Source organism: Mytilus trossulus, chromosome 1 (assembly GCF_036588685.1).
Source record: "Mytilus trossulus isolate FHL-02 chromosome 1, PNRI_Mtr1.1.1.hap1, whole genome shotgun sequence".
Lineage (NCBI taxonomy): Eukaryota > Metazoa > Mollusca > Bivalvia > Mytilida > Mytilidae > Mytilus > Mytilus trossulus.
Window position 1 is genome coordinate 51,070,461 of NC_086373.1, and position 24,257 is coordinate 51,094,717.

The 24,257-nt window shown below is 32.9% G+C and overlaps 1 protein-coding gene across 1 annotated transcript in view; it reads right to left on the bottom strand.

Annotated features, from left to right (window-relative positions):
- Positions 1-10,889: 10,889 nt before the first annotated feature.
- The window catches only part of LOC134726816 (inter-alpha-trypsin inhibitor heavy chain H3-like), a 43,036-nt gene continuing 29,668 nt past the window's right edge, over positions 10,890-24,257 (bottom strand). Inside the window, exons 10-12 of the mRNA XM_063591228.1 lie at positions 13,956-14,069; positions 11,970-12,335; positions 10,890-11,181 (exon numbers count right to left, since the gene is read on the bottom strand). Coding sequence (XP_063447298.1) covers positions 10,943-11,181; positions 11,970-12,335; positions 13,956-14,069 — 719 coding nt within the window. The 3' untranslated portion in view covers positions 10,890-10,942. The remainder of the gene's footprint in view (positions 11,182-11,969; positions 12,336-13,955; positions 14,070-24,257) is intronic.

A 24,257-nucleotide genomic window follows, 5' to 3' on the forward strand; every position in this document is an offset into this window, starting at 1 on the left:
TCAAACATTTATACATAACATCGCATGCTTGTTCATTAAAAAAAGCAACGTTTGTGAACTTCATTGATATGAAATGTGCTTGATATTCCTTCTTTGTTTCTTATGTTCATGTTTTACTTAATAACTTATCCATCGGCGGATCCAGGGTTTTTTTCGGGATTGGAACCCTTTTTTCCGATGTTTTTTTTATAATTATTATGTGAACGTTTCATGGCGTTCCGGGGTTGAAACCTTCGTTTCGAAATGGCTGGATTCGCTCTTGTTATCAGAAATTCAAAATAAATGTAACTTCTCTTTCTAGTAAAAGACAGTCATGCTTATTCTTTACTTCTACGTATTTCTATATATAAATGTTTTACAAGTGATATATATAGCATTCGTTTTACAAATTAAAGTATCTAATTCACGAAAAGCGAAGCTTTCGGTAGATTAATTATAGTAATGATTAATGCGTGCCTATATATGATTCGTAACTTTAATACAATAATAATTGACAAATGGCAAAGGTTAAATGCTGACCTTCAAAACTTAGATGTACTTTTTGATAAGTCAATCAAATAGTGGCGTAATACTTTTTTTGATTTTCAGAAAATAAACACATGCAGTAGATGACAATTGGATTTGTATTTCAGATACATGTACATTAAAATAGGTTTATACTTAAAAGCCATTTATTTATTATTAAGGTTTTTTTCTCCCAGAAAATTCTTAAGAGGAGGGGGATGAAAGATGCAAAATTTTATTTGTCGTGTTTCTGCCTTTAAACCCAATAAGGACATGTAGCTTCAAAGCTTCAAAGGAGTTTTGATGTTGTGATAAGAAGACCTACAAAAGACTCATCAGTGACGCTCGAATTCAAAAAAGTTTAAAGGACAACAAAAGTATGAAGTTGAAGAGTATTGAGGACCAAAATTCCTAAAAGTTTTGCCAAATACAGCTAAGGTAGTCTATTCCTGAGGTAGAAAAGTCCTAGTATTTCAAAAAGTCATAAAAACTATTTTAACATTCCTCAAAACTGTAAAAAGATAGATTAATTGAATGGTCCAGGAACAAATATTTCAAGCATGGTCAATTCACGGAGATAGAGCCTAATACAATGGAGAAAATAACCAGTGACACATATATATTTTAAAAAAAATATTAATTTCGACAAGATAAAAACAGAAATCCAACCAAACTTACAGTAGTAAAATGTATACTTGTTTTTTCTACTACATTTTGTTTCACTTTTTCATTTTTTGTTTCTCGAACGAAGCGGAGCCACATTGTGCATTAACAACTTCTGAGATGTAAGATATAGCACTGGTCTAAGCTCCTCCCATGTTTTGCTATTTAAACTGAGACTACTATGTGTTATAGTAGTCTCAGATTTAAACGAGATGCGGTCAACGACGGGATTGCATATTACAATAACTGAAAAAGCTCATTCAGTTTACACACTCCTTAAAAAATAACTGAAGTTAAATAACTGAAATCAAAGGAAAATTAACGTTCATGTTACAAAAGATATCATACTATTATACTTACCCACACACATACGGAAATGATATTATTATAATGAAAATAACAAATTTAATTTAAAACTTCATTATTATTGGAATGTACTATAATAGTAAACAACAGATTGTATCACTGGGGTAAAGCTGATGACCGTAACTGCATTCACGGTCATCCCAAGATGTCGGATGAAAAATTAGGTCAGTATTTGTATTGTCTGTTTAAGTGTTTCTAAAGCATTTTCTTTACAAAGCATACATTGGTACGATGTAAATGTATAAAAGAATCACACGGAAATCACATTTTACTACCGAGAAATGTGTATGAAACAGGAAATTGGATTTGAAAAAATCGCTAAGATGACCGTAAATCGCAAGTAAAATATTTTCAAGATGACCGTAACATAAAACAAGGATGACCGTGATTGATAAAAAGATGACCGTAATTTGTAAAGGATGACCGTAATTTATAAAGGATGACGTCCATCGATTCTAACAGATATCCGTATTTGTATTACCTTTTTTGTATCAAATAATTAATTGTGTTGGTATAAAACGTATTTATAAGACTGCATTATCCTATAGGTAGAAGAAAATAAGACTTGCTTCAAATACATAGTTCACCAACTGTATTAAATCGTATCCGAATGAAAGAGGAATCTTTCTAGCTTTGAACATGAGCTATCTTGTAGACAATGTGCTTACTATGTAAACATTTTAACCTGCATGTAACGTTTGACCCAAGGAAACAGGTGTATATATGTTGCACCTGCTTTGCACGATAGTGTTGCATATATATTATTGGAGGGCACCTGTAAAAAATCTAAATTATACAAGTGAAAACCAAATTATAAATTTAGAAGAACTAACTATAGCATTCAAAAGATGTTCCTCCAATTTTAAAGTCAGTGGCGATTATGTCCAAGAAGGGTGTCCAACGGAATTAAAAATGAACTTTATTAAGTCGTTAGTTTTCTCGTGTGAATTTCTTTTACATTGTTATTTAGGGGGCCTTTTATACTGATTATGCGGTATGTACTTTGCTCATTGTTGAAGACCGTCTGGTGACCTAATATTGTTGTTGATTTTTGTGTCATTTTGGTCTCCAGTGGAGAATTGTCTTTTGGAGAGTTGTCTAATTAGCAATTATACCACATCTTTTTTTATATTTATGAACTATTGCCAAATATTGAAGCAAAACTAAAAGAGATAGGGCGATACGAAGACTTCATTTCCGTATTGAAATCCTTATCTAATGGAAAATTTACTGAACATATTGCTTTTCATTTGTTACGGAAGGTTTAATCTCAGTCAAACCAACTGAATGCCGAATACATTTTGCAGTTCCATCGGATCCGGTGTTGTCAATGGACTGTTTGTATATTTCAAGGCAGATGTTAAGATTTTAATCTGATTTCGCTGGTTAATCTTATGCTTCATCAATGTTTTTTTTCAACTTTTCGTCGCATCGCTGTCAATTTGTATTATATTCTTCCCTACACAGTTTGGAGTTATACAAGGAGATAACATAAGTCCTAACATGTTTAAGATTTTCATTAATGACCTTCCCAACTATTTGCAAAAAATCTCTAGACCATGTAAATACTAATAGGCATATTATCTCTAGATCCTTAAAAACTAGTACTGTATGCATGTTTTTGAGTATGCTGTTAAGCTTATTCTTCTATATGGAAGTGAAATTTGGAGCTCATTCAATCCCTTGATAGCAAAATTTAGATATAGAAACCAACTAATTTGCATGGATAAAATATATTCAAATTTAACTTGGAGAAGCTACACAGTAAATTTTGTAAATTCATTCTGGTCGGCACAAATATAAACACAAATTGTGCAGCCTTATTTTAACTTTCCACTGTACTTTTAATTAGTGAGATCTGTTTTGAATTATTGGCTTAGACTAAAAAATAAGAATAATTTCCTTTATTACAAGATGCATACCAGCATTCAAATCTCTATATTCTCAGTATAAATCGTCATGGTATAGCTTTCTCCAACACATTTTAAAAACTCTTCCTGGTTTTGCGAATCTAAATGATGGGGAAAATATTTCAAATAATACCATCAGGAAAATATTGAAAGAGACGTGCATACAAATTTTGGAAGGATCAGCTGACCAAGAAATCAGAAGGAGAGCTCCGCACTTATGTGGCTGTTAAGGATAATTATGGTTTCGAAAAGTATCTATATAAATATCATAACAAAATTTTAGCGAAGGAGATCATTAACAAAATTGAGGGTGTCATCTCACCATTTGCAGATTAAATAGAACGATACCAGGGTACTCCTCCAAACCTTAGACCGTATGTCAGCAATGCAGTTCTGGTAATATTGAAAATGAAGTTCATTTTATCTTTTATTGCACAAAATATAACGAAGACAGACACTATTTGTATCACATCTGAATCATGTTCCAATTTTATTAACCTAAATTAACAAGAGAAATTGCTACGGCTGCTGTCTTGTCATAACTCAACTGTATGAAAAGAGTTGTGTATATTCTTGGTTAAACACTGCAAATAGCAGATTTATATTCCATGTTTCGCAAAATTAGTTATTGTTGTTATTTAAAAAAAATATTTTTTAAGTGACATGATTCAGTTTCTCTATTTATTTTTTTTCATCTGCTTCTGACACGAGGAGGATTGCTGTTATTGCTTATCGCAATTAACAGTATATCCTACAGCACCGTCCCTTGAATTGGTGTCTCCTATACAGATGAACAAATTTATTGTCATTTGTCTATTATAATATCTGTCACGTTATATAACTTTCAATGTCTGTTGCATATACTTTCATTATTGGTAATTGTATAAATGCCCGCTTTGGGACCCTGATTGGAAAAATAAAATATTTGATTTGTATTCAAATTTTAACGTTAACGTTGTTATCAATAAATAATTTAATTTTGGATGTAACGCGTCTTCTGATTGGCTGACGTTATTTTGTTATGAGCCCATAGACATAATTTAGTCATGTGACCGTGACGTCATAAACGTTTTTTCATGGTTTTCTATCATGGTTTAAAATGGCATTTAGAATTGAATTATAAGAAATGACTAATAATTCTTCTGTCTATTCGAAATAACATAAAAAATGTGATGCACACTGTTAAATAACATGCTACGCGCGTTATTCAGTGTGCACCAAGTTTTTTATGTTATTTCTTCAGACAGAAAAAAAATATTACAGTCATTCCTTAAATATTTAATTATTTACGAGAAATATGCAATTTACTATCATTGTCATAAACTAAATACGGCAAATAGTTGAAAAGAAATAGATAAAACATATTTATAACCGCTAAACGAACCCCTATTGAGAAAAACTCGACAAACAGTTATGAATACAAATATGAATATTTCTTAGAATTGACGGTCATCCTTTAAAAGTTACGGTTATCCTTAACAATTTACGGTCATCTTTTAACCAATTATTATAACGGTCAGCCTTGTTATGAATCGCTAATCCTGTTACGGTCATCTCGATTACGATTTACGGTCATCCTAGCAAATTTTTCAAATCCAAATTCCCGTTTTATACACGTTCCTCGGTAGAGATTTGTGAGACTTCCATGTGAATCTTTTATAAATTTACATCGTATCAAAGTATGCTTTGTAAAGAAAATGATGTAGAAACACCTTAACAAACAATAAAAAAAACTGACCTAATTTTTCATCCGACATCTTGGGATGAACGTGAATGCAGTTACGGTCATCAGCTTTACCCCAGTGTGTATGTGAAGTCTTAAAAAATGAATAAATGTAACTATGATGTAAAGATGAAAGTATATATGATCCTACTTCTGATTACACGGTCGTGTGTACTTATACTGCTAACACCTGTTACATTTCATAGGAATGAAGAGCTATTTCATAACACTAATTGTTAGCTCTCTCATATACGTATACTTAACATAGCTTATAATTCAAACTTGTTTAATACATAATACATATAGTCTTTACATATTTTATGTTTTGAAAGACACAATTTGCTTTTATCCCGTTGGTAGATCATTTACATAGTAAATCGTGCTTACATACTGTATTTGTGTTGCTTGCAATAACATCATCATTAGTTCCGAGTCCCTGTGCTGATTCCGACACTATTTCACACATACACGACGGCATTGAGGAAGCGTGTTTGTTATTTTAACGCCAATCGCATGAAATATAAACGCTTGGTAACTACCCGTATGAATTCTCAAGGGTGACGGGTAAAAATTTTGATAGACAAAAAATTTAAATCGATATCTATTAGAACCGTTCGAGTTCTTCATTCACCTGGGGCAAGGATGTTCGTTACTCTGTTTAAAAATAACAAGCTTTTGAAAAAATTGGTATAAATTGATAATATAAACATACAGGAAATAAATGAGCAGGGGAAAATTTAAGGATCAGTATGCATGTTTTCGAGATTTAAGCCAATAGTAATTTGGCGGGAAATAATTATCTCTAGATTTGTCATACCTTTAACATTGGCACCTATTTTCTTTCAAAAACTACGAAAAAAAAAGAATTTGATAAGCTTTTCAAAAATGACGTTTGAAACTTAATCTAAAAAAATATAAAAGGAAAAGCAGGGGTTATCGTACAAACTTTTTTCATGGCACTACATAAATAAACCAGAGGTTTCCGAATATCTGGCAAAAGTTCAAAACGAGAGGAGCAAACTTCTTTAAACAGCATGCAGGCGCATGTTTAGTATTTATTATATTTCACCATGCCTATGAACCTTTTCTGTTGGCCTCATATACTAGTACTTAATTGAGCGTTTATACAAACATATTCGGTAAAGAAACGCATCATATACTATTATATGGAGTCAACAGGAAAATTTCCTAGTAGGCATTGGGGAAAAAATTCACATTCATGACAAGTGACGTACGATCTAAAACCTTGGGGTATTGACAATCTTATAATAATTGCAGGTGACCAAGTGTACTTCGTCAATTTCAGAAATGATACCTAAACGGTAAGTTTTCTGATGATAACGATCCCAGACATTTGGATTATGAGAAGATATCTGATGAGTGGTATCCAATTTGGATATATTACCGTATAAAATCAAAGTTTAAAAATATAGCACAAAACAACAAAAGTAAAAACTTTGTAGACAAAAAGAAGAGAATATGTATCTTATTAATGATTCATCATATGAACGATTAACCAGTTCATGATGGCGTTCATTCAACTTTCGAATTGATTACTTTACTTTTACCATTTTTTTTAACTCTTTTTTCAATAGCACACACGAAAACATTCATTCAAGAAAATCATATGTTAGATGCAGGAATGCTGTCACATAAAAAAGCAAATTCATAATGGTAATTTTAAATTTAACTGAATTAATCTCTCATCCTGTGTACTCCATCTAGAATGTTTTAGATTGTTTTATTATCAGATTACACAGAATTAATGAAAAGTGAAATCACAAAAATAATGAACTAAAGAATAAGCAACACGAACCCCACCAAAAACTAGGGGTAATCTCCGGTGCTCCTTAAGGGTAAGCAGATCCTGCTTCACATGTGACACTCGTCGTGTTGCTTATGTAATAACAAATCCGGTAAATAGCCTAGTTCAGTAGGTTACATTCATGAAAGGGAAGGGGATTGTAGTTATGACGTAAGGAACACATCCGATATCATTTGTGAAACGGTTATTCCATAACGGTCAACCAACTCGTGATGGCGTCCGTAAAATTTACGAAGGGATGATTTCAACTTCACCATTTGGAACTCTTGGTTTAATAGCTTCCTTATGAGCAGCAACCATCTATAAAAAAAATCATGATAGGAAATGCAGGCACGGGAATATCGTTTCAATTGGGAGATATATTCCCCGTATGCAAGTGATGGTGGAATGTTGCTAATTATAAATGGAAAGTTCACAATTGAAAAGCTGAAATCATTTCTTTTGTCGTAAAGTTTTGTTTTAAACCAACCCTCATTGTCAATTTCTAGATGTAAGTCAAGATATGAGGCCGATTTAACTGTATCTGTAGTATCCTTTATCTCTAGATCGATGCCATTTAAATGCTTATTGTATCTGTCATATTTTCTTCAAAAGCAAAAAGATACATTTTACCCATCTGTTCCATTTTAGCCATAGTGTCTATGTTTCTTGACGTACAAGGAAATAAAATACAAAATTCATACTAGATTCATTTGAGAAGATTTTTAAAGTTAAAAAACATAAACAACTGGTGTAAAATTGTCCTTAAAGGGCAATAAATTATTAAGAGGTCAATTGACAATTTTTGTCATTACAGTTTATCTTTATCTTCAATATAATAACCAAAAACTTCAAAATTTCCTTAAAATAACAAATTTTGTATCAGCAACCCAACAATCGGTTGTTTGGGTTGTCTCAAATTTCAGGGCTGATAGATCTTGATCTTTTAAACATTGTCAGATTTGCTATTAATGCTCTAGTTTCTGAGATATAAGCCTAAATCTGCATTTGTCCCCTATGTTCTACTTTAAGCCATGGCAATTTATAAACAAGATTCCTAAAGGAACATTCGTTTAAGGTGTAGTCATACTGACTTTTTTTGTAGATCTTTCTTTGCTGAATATTATTGCTGTTTACAGTTTATACTTATCTAATAATATTCAAAACGCAAAATTTTCTTAAACTACCAATTTAGTGGCATCAATCCAACAATGGATTGTACGATTCGTCAGAGCTGATAGATCTAAATCAATTGAACAATTTTACCCATGTCAGATTTGCTCTAAAAGATTTAGTTTTTGAGAAATAAGCCACAAACTGCATTTGATCCCTATGTTCTATTTTTAGCCATGGCGGCCATGTTTGTCTATGGATCAAAACTTTGGATACAATTTAGGCTAGATACCCTAAGGAATGTGTAGTTAAAAATTGAAGGTTTTTGGCACAGCAGTTTCAGAGGAGAAGATTTTATAAGTAGTTTACGACGACGACAGACGACGATAGACGCCGGGAGACAACGGACGACGGACGACCAACGACGACGACGGACGCCAAATGATGACATAAGGTCACATGGGGCCCGTATGGCCCCGGTGAGCTGAAAAGAAAAATCCCTAATTAAATGGTAAAATTAAAAGCTTAAACACATCAAACTAATAAACAACAACTGTCATATTCCATTTTTTTTTACATGAATTAGGCAGTTAGTTTTCTCTTTTAAATAGTTTTACATTTGTAATTTCGGGGCCGTTTATAGCTGACTATGCAGTATGGGCTTCGTTCATTGTTGAAGGACGTACGGTGACCTATATTTGTTAATTTCTGTGCATTTGATCTCTTGTGGAGAGTTGTCTCATTGGCAATCCACATCTTCTTTTTTTTTACATAACAGGTAATGATGTCAAAAAAGGGGAACAGCATAAAATTGAGAATGGGAATGGGGAATATGTCAAAGAGACAACAACCCGATCAAAGAGCAGAAGGCCACCAATGAGAAAATCCCGCACCCGGAAGTTGTCCTCAGCTTGCCCCTAAATAAAATTGTGTAATACTAGTAGTTCAATGGAAATGGACGTCACACTCAATTCAAAAACATATAAATGAACTCAAATTAAAAAACATAAAAGACTAATAAAGGTCAGAGGCTCCTGACTTAGAACAGGCGCAAAAATGCTGCGGAGTTAAACCTGTTTTGTGAGATCTCAACCCTCTCTGTAATTAGCAAATGTAGAATAAAGAAACACATAGCAATGCGCACAGTAAAACTTAGTTTAAAAGTAGTCCGAGTCCCATGTCAGAATAGGTAACAAAAGAAAAATTACAAAAATACATCGATTAACAAAGACCTACTAGTAGTTACTGACATGCCAGCTCCAGATCTCAATTAAACTGATTGAAAGATTATGCCTTTATCATATTAAATGCAAGAACAATTCCTCCTGTTAGGGGTTTAGTATCATACCATCATAAAATATATGAGAGGGGTTAAGCATCATACCATCATAAAATATATGAGAATAAAATTGAGAATGGAAATGGGGAATGTGTCAAAGAGACAACAACCCGACCATCGAGCAGACAACAGCAGAAGGTCACCGATAGGTCTTCAATGCAGCGATAGATTCCCGCACCCGCAGACGTCCTTCAGCTTGCCTCTGAACAAATATATATACTAGTTCAGTGATAATGAACGCCATACTAAACTCCAAATTGTACACAAGAAACTAAAATTAAAAATAATACAAGACTAACAAAGGCAAGAGGCTCCTGACTTGGGACAGGCGCAAAATTGCGGCGGGGTTAAACATGTTAATGAGATCTCAACCCTCCGCCTATATCTCTAGCCAATGCAGAAAAGTAAACGCATAAACGCACATTAAAATTCAGTTCAAGAGAAGTCCGAGTCTGATGTCAGAAGATGTAACCAAAGAAAATAAACAAAATGACAATAATACATAAATAACATCAGACTACTAGCAGTTAACTGATATGCCAGCTCCAGACTTCAATTAAACTGATTGAAAGATTATGTCTACATCATATAAATATCAGGCACAATCCTTCCCGTGAGGGGTTTAGTATCATACAATCATAACATATATGAGAAGAACATAACCCGTATCATGCCAACAACTGGTTTTAGAATAAATGTGTTTATTTCCGATGCTGTATGAATATTAATACCAAAATATGCAAACCTTAATGACCTGACAACAAAATCGTAACTACATTCCTTCCGAGTAAGTCTGTTTAAAGGTTTGTTTAAATTTTGAGGTGAATGAGACATTTTTGAGCCTTGTAAAGAATATAACCATAAAAAATTTGATGTGAATTACCTGTACGTATAAAATGTCTGCATGTTCATTTATATTTACGAATGATGTCCTTATACCGATGATAACATTTAGTAAATGTTTTGACTATTTTGGGATATCAAAAACCCTGGTGTAATAATTTTTCAGTAATACAGATATTTCTTTCCTTGAAATCGTATACGTTGTTACCCACACGAACAACGACAGCCGTCAACATTGTGTTATTATTTAATACGGTTCTTCCCCTCAAGGAATAAATAACCTTCTCTAATTCTTCGTCAATTTATCTTTTTTTGCACCCATTGTATAAAAAAATTAATGTGGTTAATTTGATCTCAGTTCTTCATTGGTTAAAATCCGATTATGACGTCTAATTTTCTTGTTTTCCTCTGAATTTCCAATTGTGGCGGCATGAAAAAAGGCGGCCTTATGACGTCACATAGAAAGAACACATCTTTTTGCAGATCATTCACAACGAAGGAATATTCTAACCTGCGTATTGTTTGAAAGTCAATAGAGAAACAGATTCCATCAAAAAATCTCGTGTAATACGATATTTATCCACCCTCGAGTTTATGTGTAAATATTATATAATATTAAATTCAAATCAAATTTATGTTTGACATAATAATGACGAGTTATTTAAAACACTAGTCTTTCAAGCATGCATATCCGGTACGATGTACTTTGAAATATTTTCATCTAACAGGCCTTCCATAGGCTGGGGAACATTCCAGCATGTCGTGTCCTCTCCGGTAATAACGTTTTGTTTCTGGTCCAAATTCGTGTAGAAACGATACGCATGGCCATCTCCAACTTCCAAGAAATGACCATGTTCATTACCTTGCTTATCCAATGTAATCTGGAACAGCTTTGTAGATTTGTGTACAAGTTCTCCTAAAACAACATTATTAACATAATTAACAATACAATTATGTGACAACCAAAGCTGAGGTATTCTTAAAACAAACCAGTGTGTAATACTAGTACAAAAATGACACGCGAGATAATTAAAAAGCGCCACATAATCATGTGCATATCCCAAGTCGAGGTCCTCCCTGACTTTAATAACATATCTGTCTTCCTTACGCAATGCCGAAATATGAAACATCTGTATTTGTGAGAGAGAGCAAATAGTATCACATCAGTTAAATTGATGCCTGAAGCTGACATGTCAGTAACTGCTAGTTGTCCTTTGTTCATTTATGCATCATTGTCATTTTGCATAGTTTCTTTTGTTACCTATTCTGGCATCCGACTCCAACTGAGTTTTACTGAGCGTATTTCTATGTTGTTTTTTTTATTCTAAATCGGCTAGAGGCATAGGGGATGGTTGCGATCTCATCGTTTAACACCGGCTCATTTTTACACCTGCCCCAAATCAGGAGCTTCTGGTCTTTGTAAGTCTTGTAGACGAAACCCGCGTCTAGCGTATTAAATTATAATCCTTGTACCTCTGAAAACTATTGTATGATTTTAGTTAATTTATTTTATTTCGTGGCTAGCTTAGGACCACCTCCGGGTGCGGGATTTTTTCCCTTCGTTGAAGACCCATTGGTGGTCTTCGGCTGTTGTCTGCTCTTTGGTCGGGTTGTTGTCTCTTTGAAATATTCCCCATTTCCATTCTTAATTGTATTACTATATGATAATATAATTGTGTTATATGACTTTATGAAGTTCCTCACCAAGTACCCCTGATGCAAACTGTGATATCCCTGTCTCTTTCTCTATATAGATGTTTAAGTAACTCATTGCCATGGTTGTATCCTGTTTCATATGTCGTCTGATGGTAACGATGATGTCATTTCCAAAGTCAATCGTCATAGTTCTGTCATGGCGACCAACATACTTCACGATGATTGCAACATTTTCCATTCGAAAAACGGTTTTGTCATCCCAAGATAGGGACGCACCATTTAATAAAATGCTACTAGGTTTTACCACAATTTCCACAGAGTGTGTGCGTAAAAAAAGTTCCCCGAAGAAAGTTTTTAAGTCTCCGTGTTCATTTCTAGCAGTCGATTCCACAACTCCAGCATTGATAGTGACACCTTAAGAAATAATAAAAAGAAAAAAAAAACATAAATGTGTTGTTATAGTTAGAGCTTTAAAAAAAAAGATGAAACTATATTTATTCTAAAATATAAAGTGTTTCTAAATACAGAAGTTTTGAATTTTGATAGAATATAGTTAACAATTATCAGTATTGTACCGAGCGATTATAATTAATTGCAATAGTGATACCAAGAATGCCGAGTATCAAAAGCACTGTTTAAAGTATCAGCTGTATGTCATGTCAAAATAAAAACTGTTTTCATCTAGTTGCAAAAAAATATTTGAAAATATGGGTAAAGTTTTTACTAGAACTTTCATACAAGAAGAAAGTAAGATAAGGTTTCCCTTTTTTGCCCTTGATTTTGGAAATCTTGGAGTACTTAAAATCTTTCAAATAACATTCTTCTTCGTACGTAGTCTTTCGTGGTGTTTTTTAAAATTTAGTTCCTTTAGTTTTGGAGTTGAGTGAAACTTTCCTGAAATAGTACACATCTTTGTTTAGGGCCAGCTGAAGCCTGTATCCAAGTGTGGGAACTTCTCGCTGTATGGAAGACCACTTGGTGGCATTATGCTATTTTATAAAATTTTGTTCGGATTGTCTTAACACATGTCCCATTTCCAGCCTCAATTTTATTTATATGTTTATAAGTCTGTATAAGATAGAATTCAATTTTGTAGACTTTGTTTAAATTATTTAGAGTAGAGAATTTAGTGCAAATTGCACACAGACTGCTTAAATAACCTAGTTGTAAGATCTTGTAGATGATATTTAGATATGAACCAAGGTTTTACCAACAAATATATTTATTCACATTTTTGATTTTAAATTTAAATAATGTTTCTTTTATATTTCAAGTATCTGATCACATCACTTATTTCTATGTAATTTTGTTAAAAAAATATGTTTTATGTTTTCAAATCTACTAACTTGTCGACTTTCAAATTGGTTAAAGAAATGTTAAATATTTGACAATTGGAAGGCTTGATGGTAAAGCATAATGCACTCTATGTATATTCTCAGATTAGAATTTCATAAATCTATTTGTTACAAACTTTTATTGAAAATAATCGCATTCTAATATTCAATATGACACTTCAATTCAGCTGGTTTTTTACTCATATTGTCTCCTTCGTTGATGTTTTTGATCAATTTGTTGGTATATAAACGTCAAGTGACAGACATTTTATATATGTTAAGGACATATACTTGAATTAATTATCAAACAAGTGTAATTGGAAACATTAAAAAACCGGATGCGTCTGTAAAAACGGTTTGATTTAATTTTAAAAACTTTAATAAATGTTTGTTATACTTCTATTTTCGAGCAACAATTTTTCTTTTTCTCCTGTTCTTACATCGTATTAGTTGCATTTCAACTATCTCTCAATGTTATAGTCCGGAACCTGCCTCACTGATCGACAGTAGACCTGTCGACAAAGTTAAAGATTGGGTCAGGATGCCAGGCTATCAATGTTAAATCTAACGTTGATATGGATCTACATTATCTATGAAATAAATATAGTCTTCACATAAAAAGTTAACAGCTGACTTTCAGGGGAAAACGAATTCTTAGGAAATGACCAACATAAACAAGGATACTTTTTAGATACAGTACCTGACACTGGGTCTTTCACCAACTGGAGGATTTCACCATTCTTTGCTTTAATATTAAAACAAACGGGTAACTCTAGATCCTTCATGCGAACCATAAAGTGTGGATCTCCGCCAGCTAAAACAGGATACACATTTCATAATTAAATATTATTATTAAATACCATATTTTAGTATGTGCATTTGAAGGTTTTTCAGACGGAAACCTTTAAAATCTCATTATATCATAACATTTGTCTAGAACAAAATATTTTAATTGCAACACAGTTGTAAGGCATTTTAACTAATTTATTAAAATGTGTGGTTCAAAAGAGCAACATTTGTATTAGCATCAAAAAGTCAAAGCTCGTTATCAAACGGATGTATGTTTTTGATTGACTAAGATATTGAATATCATATACATGCTTCCTCGATTTCATCATTGTTCCATTTTTTCTGTGTTACCTTTAACCTAGAGAACAACAAACATTGCAGAAAAAATACCCATTTTTACTATTTGATGTCACGAAACACAGTAATGAAACCGTACAGTTAAGATTTGGTTTATGACAAATATACTCCCAAAATAGATTTAGCTAACTAATTCATTTTCACCTTATTCACTGGGGTAAAGCTGATGACCGTAACTGCATTCACGGTCATCCCAAGATGTCGGATGAAAAATTAGGTCAATATTTTTATTGTCTGTTAAGGTGTTTCTACGTCATTTTCTTTACAAAGCATACTTTGAAACGATGTAAATTCATAAAAGATTCACACGGAAGTCACAAATCTCTACCGAGGAACGTGTATAAAACGGGAATTTGGATTTGAAAAAATCGCTAGGATGACCGTAAATCGTAATCGAAATGACCGTAACAGGATTAGCGATTCATAACAAGGCTGACCGTAATTGGTTAAAAGATGACCGTAAATTGTTAAGGATGACCGTAACTTTTAAAGGATGACCGTCAATTCTAAGAAATATTCATATTTGTATTCATAATTTTTTGTCGACTTTGTCTCAATAGGGGTTCGTTTAGCGGTTATAAATATGTTTAATTTATCAGTTTCTTTTCAACTATTTGCCGTATTTAGAGTTTATGACAATGATAGTAAATTGCATATTTCTCGTAAATAGTTAAATAATTAAGGAATGACTGTAATATTTTTTTCTGTCTATGAAGAAATAACATAAAAAAATTTGGTGCACACTGAATAACGCGCGTAGCGGGTTATTCAACAGTGTGCATCACATTTTTTATGTTCTTTCGAATAGACAGAAAAAATATTAAAGACATTTCTTATAATTTAATTCTAAATTCCATTTTAAACCAATAGAAAACCATGAAAAAACGTTGATGGCGTCACGGTCACATGACTAAATTATGTCTATGGGCTCATAACAAAATAACGTCAGCCAATCAGAAGACGCATTACATCCAAAATTAAATTATTTATTGATAACAGCGTGAAATTTTGAATACAAATCAATCAGGTTCCCAAAGCGGGCATTTATACAATTACCAATAATGAAAGTATATGCAACATACATTGAAAATTATATAACGTGACAGATATTATAATAGAAAATTAAAATAAATTTGTTCATCTGTATAGGACTGGAGACACCAATTCAAGGGACGGTGCTGTAGGATATACTGTTGATTGCGATAGGCAATAACGGCAATCCTCCTCGTGTCGGAAGTAGATGAACAAAAATAAATAGAGAAACTGAATCCTGTCACTTAAAAAATGTTTTTTTTTAAATAACAACAATAACTAATTTTGCGAAACATGGAATATAAATCTGCTTTTTGCAGTGTTTAACCAGGAATATACACAACTCTTTTCATACAGTTGAGTTCTCACAAGACAGCAGCCGTAGCAATTTTTCTTGGGAATTTAAGTTTATGAAATTGGAACATGATTCAGATGTGATATAAATAGTGTCTGTCTTCGTTATATTTTGTGCAATAAAAGAGAAAATGAACTTCATTTTCAATATTACCAGAGTTACATTGCTGACATACGGTCTAAGGTTTGGAGGAGTACCCTGGTATCGTTCTATTTTAATCTGCAAATGGTGAGATGACACCCTCAATTTTGTTAATGATCTCCTACGCTAAAATTTTGTTATGATATTTATATAGATACTTTTCGAAACCATAATTATCCTTAACTGTCACATACGTGCGGAGCTCTCCTTCTGATGTCTTGGTCAGTTGATCCTTTCAAAATTTGTATGCACGTCTCTTTCAATATTTTCCTGATGGTATTATTTGAAATATTTTTCCCATCATTTAGATTTGCAAAACCAGGAAGAGTTTTTAAAATGTGTTGGCGAAAACTATACCATAACGATTTTTACTGAGAATATAGAGATTTGAATGCGGGTATGCATCTTGTAATAAAGGAAATTATTCTTATTTTTCAATCTAACCCAATAATTCAAAACAGACCTCATTAATTAAAAGTACAGTGGAAACCGACCAAGTTAAAATAAGGCTGCACAATTTGTGTTTTTATTTGTGCCGGCCAGAATGAATTTAAATACTGTGTAGCTTTTCACAAGTTAAATTTGAATACATTTTATCCATGCAAATTAGCTGGTTTTCATATCTAATTTTGCTATCAAGGGATTGAATGAGCTCCAAATTTCACTTCCATATAGAGGAATAAGCTTAATAGCATGCTCAAAAACATGCATTTAGTACTAGTTTTTAAGGATTTAGAGATAATATACCTATTAATTTACATGGTCTAGAGATTTTTCCAAATAGTTGGGAAGGTCATTGATGAAAATCTTAAACAGGTTAGGACTTATGTTCTCTCCTTGTATAACTCCAAACTGTGTAGGGGAGAATATAATACAAATTGAAAGCGATGCGACGAAAATTTGAAGAAAAAAACCCATTAATTAAGCATAAGATTATCCAGCGGAATCAGATTAAAATCTTAACATCTGCCTTGAAATATACAAACGGTCCATTGACAACACCGGATCCGATGAAACTGCAAAATCTATTCGGCATTCAGTTGGTTTGACTGAGATTAAACATTCCGTAACAAATGAAAAGCAATAATATGTTCAGTAAATATTCCATTAGATAAGGATTTCAATACGGAAATGAGGTCTTCGTATCGCCCTATCTCTTTTAGTTTTGCTTCAATATTTGGTAATAGTTCATAAATATAAAAAAAGATGTGGTATAATTGCCAATTAGACAATTCTCCACTGGAGACCAAAATGACACAAAAATCAACAACAATATTAGGTCACCAGACGGTCTTCAACAATGAGCAAAGTACATACCGCATAGTCAGTATAAAAGGCCCTCTAAATAACAATGTAAAAGAAATTCAAACGAGAAAACTAACGACCTAATAAAGTTCATTTTTAATTCCGTTGGACACCCTTCTTGGACATAATCGCCACTGACTTTAAAATTAGAGGAACATCTTTTGAATGCTATAGTTAGTTCTTCTAAATTTATAATTTGGTTTTCACTTGTATAATTTAGATTTTTTTTACAGGTGTCCTCCAATAATATATATGCAACACTATCGTGCAAAGCAGGTGCAACATATATGCACCTGTTTCCTTGGGTTATAAGTTACAGGCAGGTTAAAATGTTTACATAGTAAGCACATTGTCTACAAGATAGCTCATGTTCAAAGCTTGCAAGAATCCTCTTTCATTCGGATACGATTTAATACAGTTGGTGAACTATGTATTTGAAGCAATTCTTATTTTCTTCTACCTAGGGTAATGCAGTCTTATAAATACGTTTTATACCAACACAATTAATTATTTAATACAAAAAAGGTAATACAAATACGGATATCTGTTAGAATCGATGGTCATCCTTTATAAATTACGGTCATCCTTTACAAATTACGGTCATCTTTTTACCAATCACGGTCATCCTTGTTTTATGTTACGGTCATCTTGAAAATATTTTACTTACGATTTACGGTCATCTTAGCAATTTTTTCAAATCCAATTTCCTGTTTCATACACATTTCTCGGTAGTAATATGTGATTTCCTTGTGATTCTTTTATACATTTACATCATACCAATGTATGCTTTGTAATGCTCGTGTCACACTGTCCCGATTTTTATATACGATGGACACCCGAATGCGAAAATTATAAGTTCGTACGAAGTTGGTCCCGATCTCGTTTAAATACCAAAAAGTGACCGAAGCAAGTACGATGAATAACGAAGTCTATACGATGGTGTCGAAATTATCTACGATAGCAAAAGATGGACATACGAAGTTTAACCGAAGACGGGTATTTAAGCTTCATATCTCAGCCGAAGCCTACAAGATGGATCACGAAGGCTACACGATGTATTACGTAGGCTACACGATGAATTACGATGATGGCGCGATGGCCATACGATGTCTAAAATGCGTTCTACCCGTTTTAACTTTTCTATGATACGAACAGAATTTCGACAACATATCGTTTCTGTACAAGTCTGCCATGCATGGCGGGAAATCGATCTTTTTGTCTTATTCTTATAAAACTTAGTTTATTATCCCCTCGCCTACTACATGTATGTTGCGTGTAGATAAAATTGTTATGGACACTCTAGAACCAAAAAGCTCAAAACTTGGTATGGTGTTACTCGCTAAGAATATCTGAAGCGCTATTGACTTTACAGTTCAAAGGTCAAGGTCACAGTGGCAGTTGTCATACAAGGCAATATCACCCTTTTGGACACTCTAAAACCAATATGCTTCAAAAGATTTTAACCACATTTGGTATATTGTTCCTCCTTGTATTAAATGATCTGACATTTTTTACGTTCAAGGTCAAAGGTCAAGGTCACGCCCTTGTGTTCTCTCCTTGAAATAGCATAATACACAGGAAATTGGTTGCTCTATTTTTTACCTATTGGTTCTAAAGACAATATTTAAGGTATTTCTAGTTACGTAATGTTTTGGTTGATTTCTAAAAAAATAGTTTATGTATCAAATATGCATATTCGATTTACCATTTTCTGCATGTGTCATAGTATACAAATATAGTGTCAATATTTGTCCCCAATATGTTACATACGAGGATATGCCACGCTCGGCATTGCCTTGTTTTAACTGTAAAATGTGTAGACTAGTCTGAATAAGCACCCATAATTATGCCCATGTTTACTGATCTATCTTAAAGGTAAGGGAATGGGTTCGTTGATCCCTTTTTTCAAAAAGAGCTCTTTCCAGGAGAATATCATAATAATATAGACAAAAGGAAGGATGTGGAGAAAGCAAAAAATGTGCCAAAATATTACATATAGAAAACAAAATGGTTATGGAGTAAACATTCGTGTGACAACAACTCAGACGATACATAAAAAAATCAAAATAAGGAAGAAAAAGTTGGTTTCCCTATATAAGTGTACTTGCAGTGTTGGTGTACGAGGCGCGTTTATGATTTTCATTATGTTACTTGATATATATATATATATGAAAAATTGACAAAAAATAATATTTGACTTGTAAAGGTAAATCCTGAGTGGTTAATAGCTGCTCTTCTTGTTCCATTTGAATTAATAGAAACAACGCAGTCGCCTTTCTTGATCTCATAGGGGAGCTACCATTTGATTTTTATGGGGGGGCTAGGATGAAATTCGAAAAAAATAGGCAGGACAGGAGTTTTGAGTAAAAAAAAAAAGGCAGGATGACCCACTTGCAAAAAAAAAAGTCATGACGACATTTTAGGTAAAAAAAAATTTTCTTCCTAGCCCCCCCATAAAAATCAAATGGTAACTCCCTAGAATCATATGATAGGAGCTCCATGTTTTGTGATCGTCTTTCTTAACTGTCGTATTAGACTGACCAGTGCATATTGCGCATAGCACTTTAAATGTATTTTAGCGCGAAAATTAACTTAAATTTAGCTGGATTTATTGCCGTCGTAGTTCCATCTTTTCGCCTTCGTACTTTTATTCGATGGCAACACGACGGGATTACGAGGTATTCAATTAGTCGTGTTGCCATCATAAGACCTTCGGGTAGCTTCGTGATTCATTCGTGTAGACATCGTAATGTCAAAACTGCCCGATGGAAACACGAATGCAATACGATGTTCAAAGATGCATTCCCGGTGACATTACGATGGTGAGGATGCTGATACGAATTCAATACGAAACCTCAACATCGGACGCATCTTCGGGGATTTTTTAACATGTTAAAAAATTTAGAACCCTTCCCGAAGTTGTCCCCGAAGGCTAGAAAAAGTGGCCGATGGTTCTACGAGGGTCAAAAATGGCACTACGAATAGCCCGATATGGATACGATCAGACCCGATTTTGAAAATTTCCACAATCGTGTTGCCATCGGCGTAAAAATCGGGACAGTGTGACGCGGGCATAAGGTAGCAATACACAGTTAGAAGTTTAGTTTCGCATTATGGCCCCTGTGAAATTTTTAAATATGAAAGTTTTTGTACAATAAAATTGATTTTTAGATAATTGAAGAATAAAATAGCCTTCTTAGTGGGTTTATATGAACATTTAGATTGATTTTAACATGTTTTATAGGCCATTTCAGTGATTGACAGTCCGTATTTTCCTATCCGTACCGTTCATAGGTCCATAAATTATTGTAGTGTTTATCAACAAAGATTTTGCGCTCGATCTTTTCAATTCAATTTTATGGAAAAACGAGCAGGAAGACATATGATTTTTTTTGGACCACTTGATAGATATAAACCTATGGATTCAGGAAAGGTATCACTGTAATTCATTGAAATTTTCCTTTAGACCAAGTTTTGGAGACTTTTGTGACATGTTCACCCCCCTTTTTTGCTATATTTTGTATCTAAGAAATGCAGATTGTTGCCATGGTTACACCCAAAAGGGATTATATTTCACCCTTATGACCATTAGAAATCAAATCTATGGAAGATTCTCTTTCTACAAGTATATACATGCATAACACACATATAAAGCCTTCTTTGTTAGACAGTAGGGGAAAGAGGGTGTTTAAAAATTATGAGTGTCAATTTTAAATTTTTTTCCTAACTGTGTATTGCTACCTTATGGCATTTGACAAAGCAAATAATTGCCTTTTTTTCAGACAAACATACCACAAAACTATTGATATTTAGGTTATAGATACAATTCTAAGGGAGAAACAACCTTTAGTATGACAATATATGTTAGTTTTGTTGTTTATTGTCCTTAGCAACCAATATAGACATTTTGACACAAAGACTTGGTTCCGTTATTAATTGATACTTTATTGGCTACCCCTTGGAAAAGAAAATTGCGCGTTATGTAGAAACCTTAGAAGGGAACGCTTTATATTTTTTCATGCGACTAAATCAAATTTATTATTTTAGCAAGTATAAAGTCACAATTTAGCATGAAATAAGCCCAATTTTCCCCCCGCTGTTATAAATAAATTCAGTATTGACTAAATTTTAACCAAGGCCTTGGTATGGTAATACACAACAAAATTGACATTCTAGAGCTTTAAAATAGCTTTAATTTGTAAAAGTTGTCTACTGTTAAGGTTAATTTAGGTTTTTAAACAAGGAAAGACAGGCTTAGAAGGTATGGTTTTAGAAAATTGACTAAAAAAGGAGAAAATGCACTTTGACATGGCATGTTTCATAAAATCACTTTTTTGTTGCATTTCAGTGTCAACTGCTAACCTTCATAAAATATTTATTTCTGAACCGATTTTCAAAACAAGCAGGCGAAAATGCTCGTTTTAACTAGTAGAAAACAGAAATCCATTTATAGTGGAATTGGGGAAAAAAATGTTAATCCTTAAGGTAGCAATACACAGTTAGAAGTTTAGTTTCGCATTATGGCCCCTGTGAAATTTTTAAATATGAAAGTTTTTGTACAATAAAATTGATTTTTAGATAATTGAAGAATAAAATAGCCTTCTTAGTGGGTTTATATGAACATTTAGATTGATTTTAACATGTTTTATAGGCCATTTCAGTGATTGACAGTCCGTATTTTCCTATCCGTACCGTTCATAGGTCCATAAATTATTGTAGTGTTTATCAACAAAGATTTTGCGCTCGATCTTTTCAATTCAATTTTATGGAAAAACGAGCAGGAAGACATATGATTTTTTTTGGACCACTTGATAGATATAAACCTATGGATTCAGGAAAGGTATCACTGTAATTCATTGAAATTTTCCTTTAGACCAAGTTTTGGAGACTTTTGTGACATGTTCACCCCCCTTTTTTGCTATATTTTGTATCTAAGAAATGCAGATTGTTGCCATGGTTACACCCAAAAGGGATTATATTTCACCCTTATGACCATTAGAAATCAAATCTATGGAAGATTCTCTTTCTACAAGTATATACATGCATAACACACATATAAAGCCTTCTTTGTTAGACAGTAGGGGAAAGAGGGTGTTTAAAAATTATGAGTGTCAATTTTAAATTTTTTTCCTAACTGTGTATTGCTACCTTATGGCATTTGACAAAGCAAATAATTGCCTTTTTTTCAGACAAACATACCACAAAACTATTGATATTTAGGTTATAGATACAATTCTAAGGGAGAAACAACCTTTAGTATGACAATATATGTTAGTTTTGTTGTTTATTGTCCTTAGCAACCAATATAGACATTTTGACACAAAGACTTGGTTCCGTTATTAATTGATACTTTATTGGCTACCCCTTGGAAAAGAAAATTGCGCGTTATGTAGAAACCTTAGAAGGGAACGCTTTATATTTTTTCATGCGACTAAATCAAATTTATTATTTTAGCAAGTATAAAGTCACAATTTAGCATGAAATAAGCCCAATTTTCCCCCCGCTGTTATAAATAAATTCAGTATTGACTAAATTTTAACCAAGGCCTTGGTATGGTAATACACAACAAAATTGACATTCTAGAGCTTTAAAATAGCTTTAATTTGTAAAAGTTGTCTACTGTTAAGGTTAATTTAGGTTTTTAAACAAGGAAAGACAGGCTTAGAAGGTATGGTTTTAGAAAATTGACTAAAAAAGGAGAAAATGCACTTTGACATGGCATGTTTCATAAAATCACTTTTTTGTTGCATTTCAGTGTCAACTGCTAACCTTCATAAAATATTTATTTCTGAACCGATTTTCAAAACAAGCAGGCGAAAATGCTCGTTTTAACTAGTAGAAAACAGAAATCCATTTATAGTGGAATTGGGGAAAAAAATGTTAATCCTTAAGGTAGCAATACACAGTTAGAAGTTTAGTTTCGCATTATGGCCCCTGTGAAATTTTTAAATATGAAAGTTTTTGTACAATAAAATTGATTTTTAGATAATTGAAGAATAAAATAGCCTTCTTAGTGGGTTTATATGAACATTTAGATTGATTTTAACATGTTTTATAGGCCATTTCAGTGATTGACAGTCCGTATTTTCCTATCCGTACCGTTCATAGGTCCATAAATTATTGTAGTGTTTATCAACAAAGATTTTGCGCTCGATCTTTTCAATTCAATTTTATGGAAAAACGAGCAGGAAGACATATGATTTTTTTTGGACCACTTGATAGATATAAACCTATGGATTCAGGAAAGGTATCACTGTAATTCATTGAAATTTTCCTTTAGACCAAGTTTTGGAGACTTTTGTGACATGTTCACCCCCCTTTTTTGCTATATTTTGTATCTAAGAAATGCAGATTGTTGCCATGGTTACACCCAAAAGGGATTATATTTCACCCTTATGACCATTAGAAATCAAATCTATGGAAGATTCTCTTTCTACAAGTATATACATGCATAACACACATATAAAGCCTTCTTTGTTAGACAGTAGGGGAAAGAGGGTGTTTAAAAATTATGAGTGTCAATTTTAAATTTTTTTCCTAACTGTGTATTGCTACCTTATGGCATTTGACAAAGCAAATAATTGCCTTTTTTTCAGACAAACATACCACAAAACTATTGATATTTAGGTTATAGATACAATTCTAAGGGAGAAACAACCTTTAGTATGACAATATATGTTAGTTTTGTTGTTTATTGTCCTTAGCAACCAATATAGACATTTTGACACAAAGACTTGGTTCCGTTATTAATTGATACTTTATTGGCTACCCCTTGGAAAAGAAAATTGCGCGTTATGTAGAAACCTTAGAAGGGAACGCTTTATATTTTTTCATGCGACTAAATCAAATTTATTATTTTAGCAAGTATAAAGTCACAATTTAGCATGAAATAAGCCCAATTTTCCCCCCGCTGTTATAAATAAATTCAGTATTGACTAAATTTTAACCAAGGCCTTGGTATGGTAATACACAACAAAATTGACATTCTAGAGCTTTAAAATAGCTTTAATTTGTAAAAGTTGT